Below are 12500 nucleotides of genomic sequence, written 5' to 3'. Positions count from 1 at the left end.
ACCATTTCCACTTTCTCCCTCTTCCCTCTTCCCTCTTCCTCTCTACCCTCCCTCTCCTCTTCTCTGCCCCGTTTCTCTCCTCTATTTCTCTTCCTCCCTGCTCTGCCCCTTTTCTACCCTCTGTATTTCTCCTTCCCTCTTCTCTGCCCCTTTTCTCCCCTCTGTATGTATCTTCCCCTTTTCTCTGCCCCTTTTCTCCCCTCTGCATTTCCCCTTCCCTCTCTCCTCTCCACTCTCCACGCTTCCCGATTTACCACCGCGAGGGTAACTGCAAACACCCATTTGAGCCTTTCCGGATTAATGGCAGGGTGGTGGGTATCGGCCACTGGAAATATACGACCGAAATGTTTCCATAATTGCACGAGTTCCCCCTGGAAGTTAGAAAATGATGGTCGAGGCTTGGGAGGGGGGGAGGAGAGGATGGGGAGGTAGATGGGAGGGGGGTCGGTTGAGGAGGAGGAGGGAGCAGGAAGGTGTGGGGGGAGGGGTCATGGGTGAGGGGTTAGAAAGGATGATTTAAGAGAGGGGTGGGGGTAGAGGGGCGGAGAGGGAGGTATCGTGATTGGCTAAGCTATGAATGGATGGATTGGTTGTGCAGGGAGAGTGGCGAAGGAGAGAGAGGGGGGCGGGGGGGGGTTAAAGGTGGATGTGAAAGATGGATGTTGATAGGAGATCGTTAATGGTATAGGCCTAATTAGGGTACGTGTCACGGCCTTATTCCAAGGACTCCTTTAGACCCCATTCCCTGTAGAGGCAACTTGCAAGGGGCCTAAGTCAAAAAGTCACCTAGAGGCTGTCTAAAATAAATATGGTAGATCGTAGTTTTTTTTACTTTGTCTTTACTCAGGATGAAAGTTTTTTTTTATTATTATTATTGCAATGGTTATGCTTGTCTGTTGAATATTCGAAACCGTTTTAGAGCTTTAATAACCCTTTGTGTTGACAGAGAAGCAATTTGGGAAAGGGGTCGGATTTTTGGCTTAAATCTTGCTTTTCCGACTTTTATCAGGATTGTTAATTTGTACATCAGCTTTAGATTTTGCGTGCATATGCCTTTGTGTGCCTGTTCATAGGATACACCTAAATGATTAATGAGTGTCCATTCATAGTGGAATTATAGACGAAATGGGAACGAGGGGCCCATATGCGGAAGTGTCTTCCGTTTTCTATGAAATAAACAAGAAGAAAATTGGCATTTATAATGGGACACTATTATATTATTGAATGTATGTGACTGCCAGTGGAATGTATTGGGAGGGAAAATGGTTTATTATTACGAGAAATAAAAACAAATGAAAACAAATGCAAAATTTGGAGTCGTAGGCAAGTAAGAGAGGTATCACGTTGGCTTTCAGTAGAACTTGAGAGGTATTGGGGTCAGAGTAGCTTAAGGATATCTGGCCTATTCCAAGGAGCAGTTCAGGTCCTGCCTCAAGGAGCTTTATAGACCCTATTCTGATGAGTAGTTTAGGACCTATTCCAAAGAGCAGTTTAGATCCTATTCCAAGGAGCCTTTTATACCCTGTTCCAAGGAGTATTTTACACCTGCTATCAAAGGAGAGCTGTAGACCCTGTTGTAAGGAGTCGTCCAGCCTCTAGTCAGGTGAGAAATAATTGCAGTATTATGCATTGCTCACATTAAAGTTTCTTATGTCGATTATGACAACGAGGTTACAAGTTTATCTTGTCTCGTCATGTTGTGTTCAATAACGTAATGTTAAGATCTCTTATGATCACCAGAAGATTTTTTTCTCCATTTTTTATTTTATTTTATATTTTTTATTTTTTATTTTTTATTTTTTTTTGTTTTGTTTTTTATTTTATTTATTTGTGTGTGTGTGTGTGTGTGTGTGTGTGTGTGTGTGTGTGTGTGTGTGTGTGTGTGTGTGTGTGTAGAGAGAGAGAGAGAGAGAGAGAGAGAGAGAGAGAGAGAGAGAGAGAGAGAGAGAGAGAGAGAGAGAGAGAGAGAGAGAGAGAGAGAATCGGTGTGCGCATGTACATGTAAGTGTAATATATAGTGCATGTCTTGCCTCATGAGGGATTCTCTGGCCTTCCTTCCGCCTTGTGTACGTCCGGTGGCGGTGCAGGGGCGCCTCGAATGCCATCTCGGCCCTCTCGGAAGGAAGGGTTATGGCAGCTGGGATTGTTTACATGGCTTATCGAGTCGGTTGGACTGCGCCAAGCGAGGCTCCAATTTTTTTTTTTTTTTTTTTCTTGAGGAATGGTTGTGCGGGTCTGTGCATCTTCATTTGTTTAGTTGAATGGTCCTTTTTTCTTCTTTCTTTCTTTTTTTCTTTGTCCGCTTTTCTTGTGTTGTTTTCCTTTCTTTTATTTCTGTGTTGGTTACTGTATATTTGTTTTTATTCCTTTGTGTGTATTTTTAAGTAGTTATCTGTACACACAACCTAGACCTACAGGAAGTATATACGTACTCCCTCGGTCGATCTCCTCTGCCTCCCACGGTCTTACTCTCTCTATCCCTCTCCCTACCCCCCTCTCCCTCCCACGGTCTTACCCTCTCTATCCCTCTCTCCTTCTCCCCCTCTCCCTTCCACGGTGTTACCCTTTCTATCCCTCTTCCTAACCCCTCTCCCTTCCACGGTCTTACCCTCTTCCTAACCCCCTCTCCCCTTCTCCCCATCTCCCTCCCATGGTCTTACCCTCTCTATCCCTCTTCCTAACCCCCTCTCCCCTCCACGGTCTTACCTTCTCTATCCCTCTTCCTATCCCCATCTCCCTTCTCCCTATCTCCCTTCTTCCCTAATGATTCCTTTTACAATGGGAATCGTTGGTATCTGATTGACCCGGTCATTTGCACTCTACACCTGCTATTGCCTGTAAATGTTTTGTTGCGAGGACAATAGGCATGGCAAAAGTGCAGGTAGTTTTGGCACGGTGTGTTTTTTTCTGTGTTTTTGGTTTTTTTCTTTGTCTTCGTTAATTGTATTTGCGATATTTACATTCTGTTTGTCGTTTTTGTGTTTTGGTTGGTTGTTAGGTTTGTTATTCATGTGTGTGTGTGTATAAAGATAGATAGATAGATATAGATTTTTTTCTTTCTTTCTTTTCTTTTTTTATTTTCTTTTCTTTTCTTTTCTTTGTGAGTCAACTGTTTATCATGAAGTATTTCTTTTTTTCTTCTTTTTTTGCCTCGGTCTTTTCTAAATCCATTAAGTCTGGTTGATCTAGACATTCTTCCTCTCTCTCTGTGTTACTGGGCGCCGCAATGGGGAAGGGGAGGGGGAGGGGAGAAGGAGGAAGCTGGGGAGAAGTGGCGGTATCGACGGAGCGAAGGGAGCTAAAGGGGTAAGGGTGAAGGGTTTAAGGGGAAAGGGTTATGGGGTATCGAAGGGGTCGGAAGGGGAATTGGGAATGAGTGAGGAGGAGGAGGGTAGGCGTTGTAGCGATGATGGGGGGGAATAAGGAAAGGGTTGAAGAGGGAAATGGGAGAAAGGGTTTTAATGTCAGGGGGAAAAGGGAAGGAAGATGGCGGGGTGGGGGGTGGGGGTGGGGAGTGTAGCGATGGGACGCAGGTGGGAAAGGGAGGAAGGGTTGAAGGGGGTTAAGGGAAGGGGGTGTAGTGGAAAAGGAAAGAGGTTGAAGAGTAGAAAGGGAGGGAAGAGAAGGGGTAAAGGACGAGGTGATGAAGTAAAGGAAAGGCAGAGATGGGAGAAAGGGGCCAGTGGTGACAGAGAGAGAGGGAGAGAGAGAGAAGAGGAGGAGGATAATAATGATAAAAAAGATAATTATGATGAAAATTAAAAGAAACAGGAGACGAAAGGCAACCACCACCAGCACCTTTGCAATTTCATCTTGGCAAGAGATCAAGACGCGACGCTCTCCCCCTCCCCCCCGTCCGTAAAGAACTGCAAGAGATGTTGGAATGCCTCTTTGTGAAACTCTGGGGGAGGGGGTGGGGGTGGGGCTGAGGGGAAGGAGGTCAGTTCTCACTCCCCCCACCCCTCCCCCCTCCCTCCCTCCCTCCCTTGACAATGTCGGCTGGAGAGAGTCGGATCTGTTAGCAGTAAAGATTGGGTTGGAAGCACTAAGTCCTGGGGGTGGGGGGTGGGGGGGGAAGGGGGTCTGCTTTGGTTGTATTTCTCTCTCTCTCTCTCTCTTTCTCTTCTTTTTCTTCCTCTTCTTCTCTTCTCTCACTTTTTTCTTCTTCTCTCTTTTCTTTTTCCTCTTCTCTACCTCTCTCTTTTCATTTTCCTCTTCTCTCTCGTTTCTATATCCTCTCTCTCTCTCTCCCTCTCCCCTCCCCTCCCTTCCCCTCCCTTCCCCTCCCCTCTTTTCTTTGTCTCGCTTTCTCTGTCTTTCTCTTTTCCTATTTACATGTTCTTATTTCCATTTTTTTCTTTTTTTTTAATGTTTGGCTTCTCTTTGCTAGTTAAGGTTTGTTTTCCTTTTTATTTTATATCTTTTTCATATTTCGCATTTCCACTTGCCTTTCTTATTTATGCGGTTTAATTAGTTCTCTCGCTTAATCCGTGCCCTCTCCTATTTATGTCCCTCCTCTTGCTCTCTCTATTTCTCCCTCGTTCTCTTTCTCTCTCTCTCTCCTCTCCTACTTTCTCTCTCTCTTTCTGGTACCTCTCCCTCTTTTTCTTTTTCTCTCTCCTCTCCCCCTTTCTCTCTCTGTCTCTCCTCTCCCCCTTTCTCTTTCTCTCTCTCCTCTAACTCTTTCTCTTATTGTCTCTCTCCATCTTTTTCTTTCTCTCTCTCTCTCTCTCTTTCCTCTCCAACTGTTTCTCCCTCCTCAGTTAGAAGTGTCCGATTCCATCACTCTAGGCTTAATCTCTTCACTTCAGAGTGGATCGCCCGAAGTGCACACTCCGCCCTCAGATCTTTCGAAATGCAGGACACGCATTCTCCAAACACTCAGAGCTGAATATTGTATAGAATTGTTAGATATTTCGTATTTATTCGTCGCGGGAGAACCGAGAGGAATTTCTGCTCTTTCTAGCGAACTTCGATTTTTTTTTTATTGTTTATTGTTGTTATTATTATTATTATTATTATTATTATTATTATTATTATTATTATTTATTATTATTATTATTATTTTTTTTTTCATTCTTAAGTGGACTCGTGATCAGCTTTCGTGACGAGAACTCCTTGCGTAATGCGTGACGATTTTCTCTTCGTGTGTTCGGTTTGTTCGTTGCTTTATTCGTCGTCCTAGTCCACGCCGAAGACGGGACGCCGTGATCTCCATGGATACACTTTTGCGTTGGACTTTTCTTCCCGAATTTCGTTGCTGCAATTCCGGTGGGGGGGTGAAATCTCTCTCTCTTTCTTTCTCTTTCTTTCTTTCTTTCTTTCTCTCTCTCTCTCTCTCTCTCTCTCTCTCTCTCTCTCTCTCTCTCTCTCTCTCTCTCTCTCTCTCTCTCTCTCTCTCTCTCTCTCTCTTCTCTCTATCTCTCTCTCTATCTCTCTCTCTCTTTCTCTCTCTCTCTCTCTCTTTCCCTCTCTCTCTCTTTCTTTCTCTTTCTCTCTCTCTCTCTCTCTCTCTCTCTCTCTCTTTCTCTCTCTCTCTCTCTCTCTCTCTCTCTCTCTCTCTCTCTCTCTCTCTCTCTCTCTCTCCCTCTCTCTCTTCCTCCCTCCCTTCCCCCCTCTCTCTTTCTCCCTCTCTCTCTCCCTCTCTCTTCCCCTCTCTCCCCCTCTCTCTTCCCCTCTCTCCCTCCTTCTCCCTCTCCCTCTCTCCCCCCCCACGCCCATCCTCAATCCACCACTTGTTCATTTCACGACTTTTCAATCTCGACATTGCAAGGACACAACTGCATGCATGCCTACATGCCGATTCGGGTATACACGTGCATACACACATACTCACACTCCCCCCCCTCTCTCTCTCTCTTATCTTCTCTTCTCTTCTCTTTATTTTCCTTTCCTCCTCCTTCCTCCCTCTTTTTCCTTTCCTCTCCTCCTCCTTCCTCGCTCCCCCTTTACCCCTCTCTCTCTCTCTCTTTTCCCCTCTCCTCTTCTTCTTCCTCCTCCTACTCCTCCCTCGCTCCCCATCTCCCCCTCTCCCTCTTTTTTCCCTCTCCTCCCCTTCCCCCTCCCTCGCCTCCTCTCCTCTCCTTCTTGAGCAGACACTTTGTTCACTTGGCACTTTTAGGCGTGTCAGGGAAAGTAGGTAATGGTGTGGTTTCCTACTGTCCTTCCCTTGGATGAGTCAAAAAATAAAGAAATAAATAAAAAATAAAAACAATAAAAAAAAATAAAAAAAAAATCGTTCTCATGGATATAACCGTTGTATCTAGAGTTTCGATTTAGATTTTATTTAACGGCATTGATAACTTGTTAATTTTTAGGTGACATTGGCCGATAGACTAACTCCATCGATTAGGGCGGCCAGGAGGAGATGGAGACTTCCGCTAACCGGTGCGAGCATTGGATATCAATACGGCATGCAGTATGCAGCTTGCAGGATATCTGATAATAGCCGCAAAGCCCCGGATCCTGCACGAGTTCTCCGAAAATAGTCTTCTTCATTATATTTGAATGAGTGTGCGTGCGTGCGTGCGTGCGTGTGTGTGTGTGTGAGGGAGAAACAGCTACTCGATTATTCAATCAATTGCTCGCTTAAAAAATCACAACACGTTTTGAACTTGTTGTCGGGTTCATTAGAGGCTTGGTGATTGGCCCTTGAGGTTGTTTATTGTGAAAAGGGATTGTCGATTAGTTCGTTGGGTCGAGTGAGATTGGGTGAGCCTTTGGGGCTGTGGAAGAGGTCGTTGGAGTGACGGCCTCTCGAGCTCACTGAGGCGCCGCCACTCTCAGCTGATGCTTTTGTATCTGCCGGATATGTGTGTGTGTATGTATATGTGTGTGTGTGTGTGTGTGTGTGTGTGTGTGTTTTTATATGTTATATATTTAAATATACATTATATTTGTATGTATATGTCTGTGTGTGTGTGTGTGTGTCTTTAACTCTATTATTTTTACGTCACCTGCTCTCCCATAAGCTTCCCCCCTTTCTTGTTCTTCACTGCCTCTCCTCTTCCGCCTGGTCATCCTGCCCCTCCCTGTTTCCTCCTCTAAACATCCCACTCACTTCACTCTTCTTCCTCTTCCTCCCTCCCCCTCCCCTTTCCCTCTTCCTCCTCCATCCACCTTCCCTTTTTTCTTGTTCCTTCCCTCACCACCCTTCCTTCCCTACCTCTCCTCCATCCTCCACGTCCCCTTCCTCTTCTCTTCCCACCATCATCTCGGTCTCCCCTCACCCAGTACCATCGGTCCTTCTCTCTATCTCCTCCGCCTGCTCCTCCTCTTCCCCCTCCTTCCCTTCCTCCCTCTTCTTCCCCTCCTCCCCTCCTCCACCTCCTCCACCACTACCACCCTGCCCTCCCTACCCCGTCCCTTTTCTCCGTCTCCTCTGGCTGCTCCTCTTCCCCCTTCCTCCTCTTCTTCCCCCTTCCCCCTCCTCCCCCACCTCCAACACCACCCTCTACCCTCCCTATCCCCTTTCCACCTACCACCTGCCCACTGACCCTCCTCTCCCACTTCCTCTTCCCCGTGCCCCTAGTACTATCCTCTACCCCTCCTCCTCCTACTCCTCTTCTCCTCCCCCTCCTACTCCTCTCCTCCTCTTCCTCCCTCCCTTCCCCTCTCTTCAACCTCCCACCTTCCTCCCGTCCTTCCTCCCTCTCTGCCTCCCTTGTTCCCCCTCCTCCCCCTCTGCCTCCTCCTCCGGCTGCTGTTCCTCCTCCTTCCCACGAGATATCTCCATCAATTTAATTAACTCTTGAGGAATCCACCTGCAACTCTGCTACAGGTGTTTTTTTTTTCTTTTACTTTTTTGTTTTGCTTTTTTGTTTTGCTTTTCGTTTCTCTTTCATTTTTTGTTTTGCTTTTGGCCATTACGTTTTTTTTTTCTTTTTCTTTTTTTCTTTTAATCTCTTAAGGCGGAATAAAATCGTACGGATGCGGGTGTTTTCCTTTCATGTTGTTATCATTCTCGGGCTTTTATTGACCTCATTATTATTTTTTTTCCTTTCTTTCTTTCTTTCGTTATTTCTTTCTTGCCTCGGTTCATCTTCCTGAGGGCGTCTTGATTTGATTATATATATGTTTCTTTTATTATTATGGTCTTTGTACGTGAGCTACCTGTTTTGGCGTGTTTGTTTCGTTGTTTGTGTGTGTATGTGTATGTGTATGTGTGTGTGTGAGAGAGAGAGAGAGAGAGAGAGAGAGAGAGAGAGAGAGAGGGGGGGGGAGTACGGAGAGAGAGAGAGAGAGAGAGAGAGAGACAGAGAGAGAGAGAGAGAGAGAGAGAGAGAGAGAGAGAGAGAGAGAGAGAGAGAGAGAGAGAACGAGAGAACGAGAGAACGAGAGTATGTGCGCTGGTATTGGAAGTGGTCTCGGAGGCTCGGGTGCTGGAAGCGGAGCGTGATCTGAGCCGGGATCAAAGGGACACTTTTCATCCCACATGAGATGAGAGCCTCGTTAGTTCCATGAGGGGAGTGGAAGGCGGAGAGGAAGGGGGGGAAAAGGGTGAAGGGAGGGGAGAGGAAGGGGGGAAAAGGGTGAAGGGAGGGGAGAGGAAAGGGGGAAAAAGGGTGAAGGGAGAGGAGAGGAAAGGGGGAAAAGGGTGAAGGGAGGGGAGAGGAAGGGGGGAAAGGGTGAAGGGAGGAGGAGAGGGAAGGGGAGAAAAGGGTGAAGGGAGGGGAGAGGAAGGGGAAAAAGGGTGAAGGGAGGGGAGAGGAAGGGGGAAAAAGGGTGAAGGGAGGGGAGAGGAAGGGGGAAAAAGGGTGAAGGGAGGGGAGAGGAAGGGGGGGAGAAAAGGGTGAAGGGAGGGAGAGGAAGGGGGGAAAGGGTGAAGGGAGGGAGAGGAAGGGGGAAAAGGGTGAAGGGAGGGGAGAGGAAGGGGGAAAAGGGTGAAGGGAGGGAGAGGAAAGGGGGGAAAAGGGTGAAGGGAGGAGGAGAGGAAGGGGGAAAAGGGTGAATGGAGGGGAGAGGAAGGGGGGAAAAGGGTGAAGGGAGGGGGAGAGGAAAGGGGAAAAGGGTGAAGGGAGGGGAGAGGAAGGGGAAAAGGGAATTGAAGGGAGGGGAGAGGAAGGGGGAAAAGGGTGAAGAGGAGGGGAGAGGAAGGGGAAAAAGGGTGAAGGGAGGGGAGAGGAAGGGGAAAAGGGGTGAAGGGAGGGGAGAGGGAGGGGGAAAAGGGTGAAGGGAGGGGAGAGGAAGGGGGAAAAAGGGTGAAGGGAGGGAGAGAGGAAGGGGGAAAAGGGTGAAGGGAGGGGAGAGGAAGGGGAGAAAAGGGTGAAGAGAGGGGAGAGGAAGGGAGGAAAAGGGTGAAGGGAGGGGAGAGGAAGGGGGAAAAAGGGTGAAGGGAGGGGAGAGGGAAGGGGGAAAAAGGGTGAAGGGAGGGGAGAGGAAAGGGGGAAAAGGGTGAAGGGAGGGGAGAGGAAGGGGGAAAAAGGGTGAAGGGAGGGGAGAGGAAAGGGGGAAAAGGGTGAAGGGAGGGGAGAGGAAGGGGGGACAAGGGTGAAGGGAGGGAGAGGAAAGGGGAAAAGGGTGAAGGGAGGGGAGAGGAAGGGGGAAAAGGGTGAAGGGAGGGGAGAGGAAGGGGGAAAAAGGGTGAAGAGAGGGGAGAGGAAAGGGTGAAAAGGGTGAAGGGAGGGAGAGGAAGGGGGAAAAGGGTGAAGGGAGGGGAGAGGAAGGGGGAAAAGGGTGAAGGGAGGGGAGAGGAAGGGGGGAGAAGGGTGAAGAGAGGGGAGAGGAAGGGGGAAAAGGGTGAAGGGAGGGGAGAGGAAGGGGGAAAAGGGTGAAGGGATTGATGTGTGGGGCGAGGGGAAGATGGGCGCCGTTAGTGTATTCTGGAGGGACTTTGTTCTCGATTAATTTCATCGTTTCTCCTCTTTTTCTCTTTTTTCTTTCTCGCTCTTTCCCTCTCAATCTCTCTCTCTCTCTTTCTCTCCCTTTCTTCCTCTCTTTCCTCTCCTCTCTTCCTCTCTTTCGTCTCCTCTCTTCCTCTCCCAATTTTCCCCTCTTGCACTCTTTCTTCCACTCCCACTTCCACCCCCCTTATGCTCTCGCTCCCTCTCTCTCTCTCTTCCCCCAGCCTTATTCTCATCCTTCTCCCGTTTTTCTCTCTCTCTCTTTTCCTCAATCTTTCTTTCCTTTACTCTTTCCTTTCTCTCTTCCTCTTTCTCTCTATTCCTCAATCTTTCTCCCATCCTTTGCCCATTCCACTCCTCGCTTCCCCCCCCCCCCGGCATCTCCAGCGCGCTCGCCCCTCCTCTCCCTCGCTTCCCCCCCCCCGGCATCTCCAGCGCGCTCGCCCCTCCTCTCCCGAAAATATAATCGCACGGCAATCTATATATAGCTTCATTAATTAAGTGGTGCGCGAGGGTCGAAAATGCAGTGCTTTTGAAGTAGTGCAGCGCCGTCGTTGATTCAGAATTATGTCCGCTGGGGCTGTGATCCCCTGCACATTGTTTTTTTGTTGTTGTTTTTATGTTTTTTTTTAAATTTTTTGTCTTATTTGCATGTTTGTTTGTTTGTTTGTTTGACTGTCAGAGAGAGAGAGTGTGTTTGTGTGTGTTTGTGTGTGTGTATGTGTGTGTGTGTGAGGGAATATTCGTACGTATTTTTGTGTATACCTGTGATTATATATCTTTTTTTTTTTCTTTTGTACAAGAAATTCATTACGTTCACAAAGACAACGTGTTGGAACGTGCCTGTGTATGACAAGCCTAAAACATATTTCTCCCGTTTTTTTTTTTCCATCATTTTGCTTATGGCCATGCAGTCATTAAGATAATTGGCTGCTCGTGGCTGATGTCATGTCAGTCCATCAAGTTTCATATTTATTATTGACCGTCATCGTAATCATGTCGATTCTATGCTGATATTGAACCCCCGTTGTCACTCTCTCGTTTTGCAAGAGGCGGTAAAACGTTCATGTTTATTTTGGTTATGATCAGTAGTAGGAGTAGTGATAGGATGAACATGATTGTTGTTATGGATAGGATCATCATCTCATGATCTTTGCCATCATTATCATTTGTTATCATAATCATCACCATCACCATCATCTTTATCAATTATCATTTTTATCATCATCTTTATCAATTACTATCATTATCATCATCATCATCATCATCACCATCATCCTTATCAGTTATTATCATTATCATCATCATCACCATCATCTTTATCGTCTTATCATCAATGTTGTCATTACACTAACCTCCACTGATATTACTATTTCCTCATAATTTTATCCATTATTATTATTATTATCTCAAGTGACCTTTGACCTTGTCCTCTCCCCCAGGGGCAGGGAACGGCTTGACCTGAGTTCCCAGTCGCCGTTCGCCAAGGACCGCGCGGCGCCCTCGCTGGTAAGGACTTCGGATTTTTTCTCGGAACTTGCGGGAGAGTCGTTAAAAGAAGGAAGTTTAGCTTTTAAGGGCGTGTCTTGCTCTTCATTTTTTTTTTTTTTTTTTTTTTTTTTTTTTTTGTTCTCTTTCGTTTTCTTTCTTGATTTTTTTCCTTCTCATTTTCTTTCTTGTTTTTTTTCTTTCTTTTCTTTTCTTTCTTTTATCTTTTTTTCATTTTCTTTCTTGTTTTTTTCCTTCTCTTTAATTTCCTTTCTTATTTTTTTTCTTCTTCTCTTTCATTTTCTGTCTTTTTTTTCTTTCTTTCTATTTTTTTTATTATTGTTATTTTTGGTGTTTTTTGTGTATTTTTTTTCTCTCTTTCCGGGTTTTTCTTTTTGTGTATGTTTGTTTACCTTTCTTTGGTGACTTTCTGCGACTGGTTTAGGTTTTATCAGTATTTGACTGCACTTGCATCCTTACGTAAAGTCCCGTATAACAAAAAGTGAACGACAGACTGACTGATTGACTGACTGACTTGACTGACTTGACTTGACTTACGGGACTGGTACGTGTTGGGACCGGCCGTCTGGTCTCGAACATGGTGTCCGTTGGGGGGAAAGTGAGGAGTCTCGGACAAAATGCATGACAGGTGTAGGTGTTGCTGTGTCGAGCGAGAGGGAGAGTCACCGTATCTACACATGTTTTTTTTATCTTTTGTTTTCTTTCTTTTCCATCTTTTTTTTCTCTCTCTCTTTCTATTTCTCTCTTTCTCTTTCTCTCTCTCTCTCTCTCTCTCTCTCTCTCTCTCTCTCTCTCTCTCTCTCTCTCTCTCTCTCTCTCTCTCTCTCTCTCTCTCTCTCTCTCTATATATATATATATATATATATATAGATGTATATATAGATATGTAGATATAGATACATAGATAAAGATATATCTAGATATAGATGTATAAATAGATATAGATAGATAGAAAGATAGCTATAGATATCCCCCCCTCTCTCTCTTCATCTCACTCTCCCTCCATCTCCACCCCCTCTCTCTATCTATCTATCTAGCTAGCTAGCTATCTACCTCTCCCTCCCTCCCCTTCTCATCCTCTCTTCCCCCTCTCTTCCCCTCCCCCTCAATCCCCTCTCACCATCTGTTTGTTTCTATAACTCTCTTTAT

The 12500-nt window shown here is 46.2% G+C and overlaps 1 protein-coding gene across 4 annotated transcripts in view; it reads left to right on the top strand.

Annotated features, from left to right (window-relative positions):
* Pask (PAS kinase) overlaps positions 1–12500 on the top strand; it is a 129650-nt gene that overhangs the window by 74961 nt on the left and 42189 nt on the right. For 3 of the 4 annotated variants that reach the window (XM_070115604.1, XM_070115609.1, XM_070115607.1), the window contains exon 2: positions 11285–11351. In XM_070115604.1, coding sequence (XP_069971705.1) covers positions 11285–11351 — 67 coding nt within the window. Of the gene's footprint in view, positions 1–6352; positions 6388–11284; positions 11352–12500 lie in introns of those variants that run through there. The other variant, XM_070115605.1, reaches the window with a different exon arrangement.

The sequence above is a fragment of the Penaeus vannamei genome, chromosome 37 (genome assembly GCF_042767895.1).
Source record: "Penaeus vannamei isolate JL-2024 chromosome 37, ASM4276789v1, whole genome shotgun sequence".
In the NCBI taxonomy this organism is placed as follows: Eukaryota; Metazoa; Arthropoda; class Malacostraca; order Decapoda; family Penaeidae; genus Penaeus; species Penaeus vannamei.
Note: the sequence above shows the minus strand (reverse complement) of the source record. Positions and strands in the feature narration are given on the sequence as shown.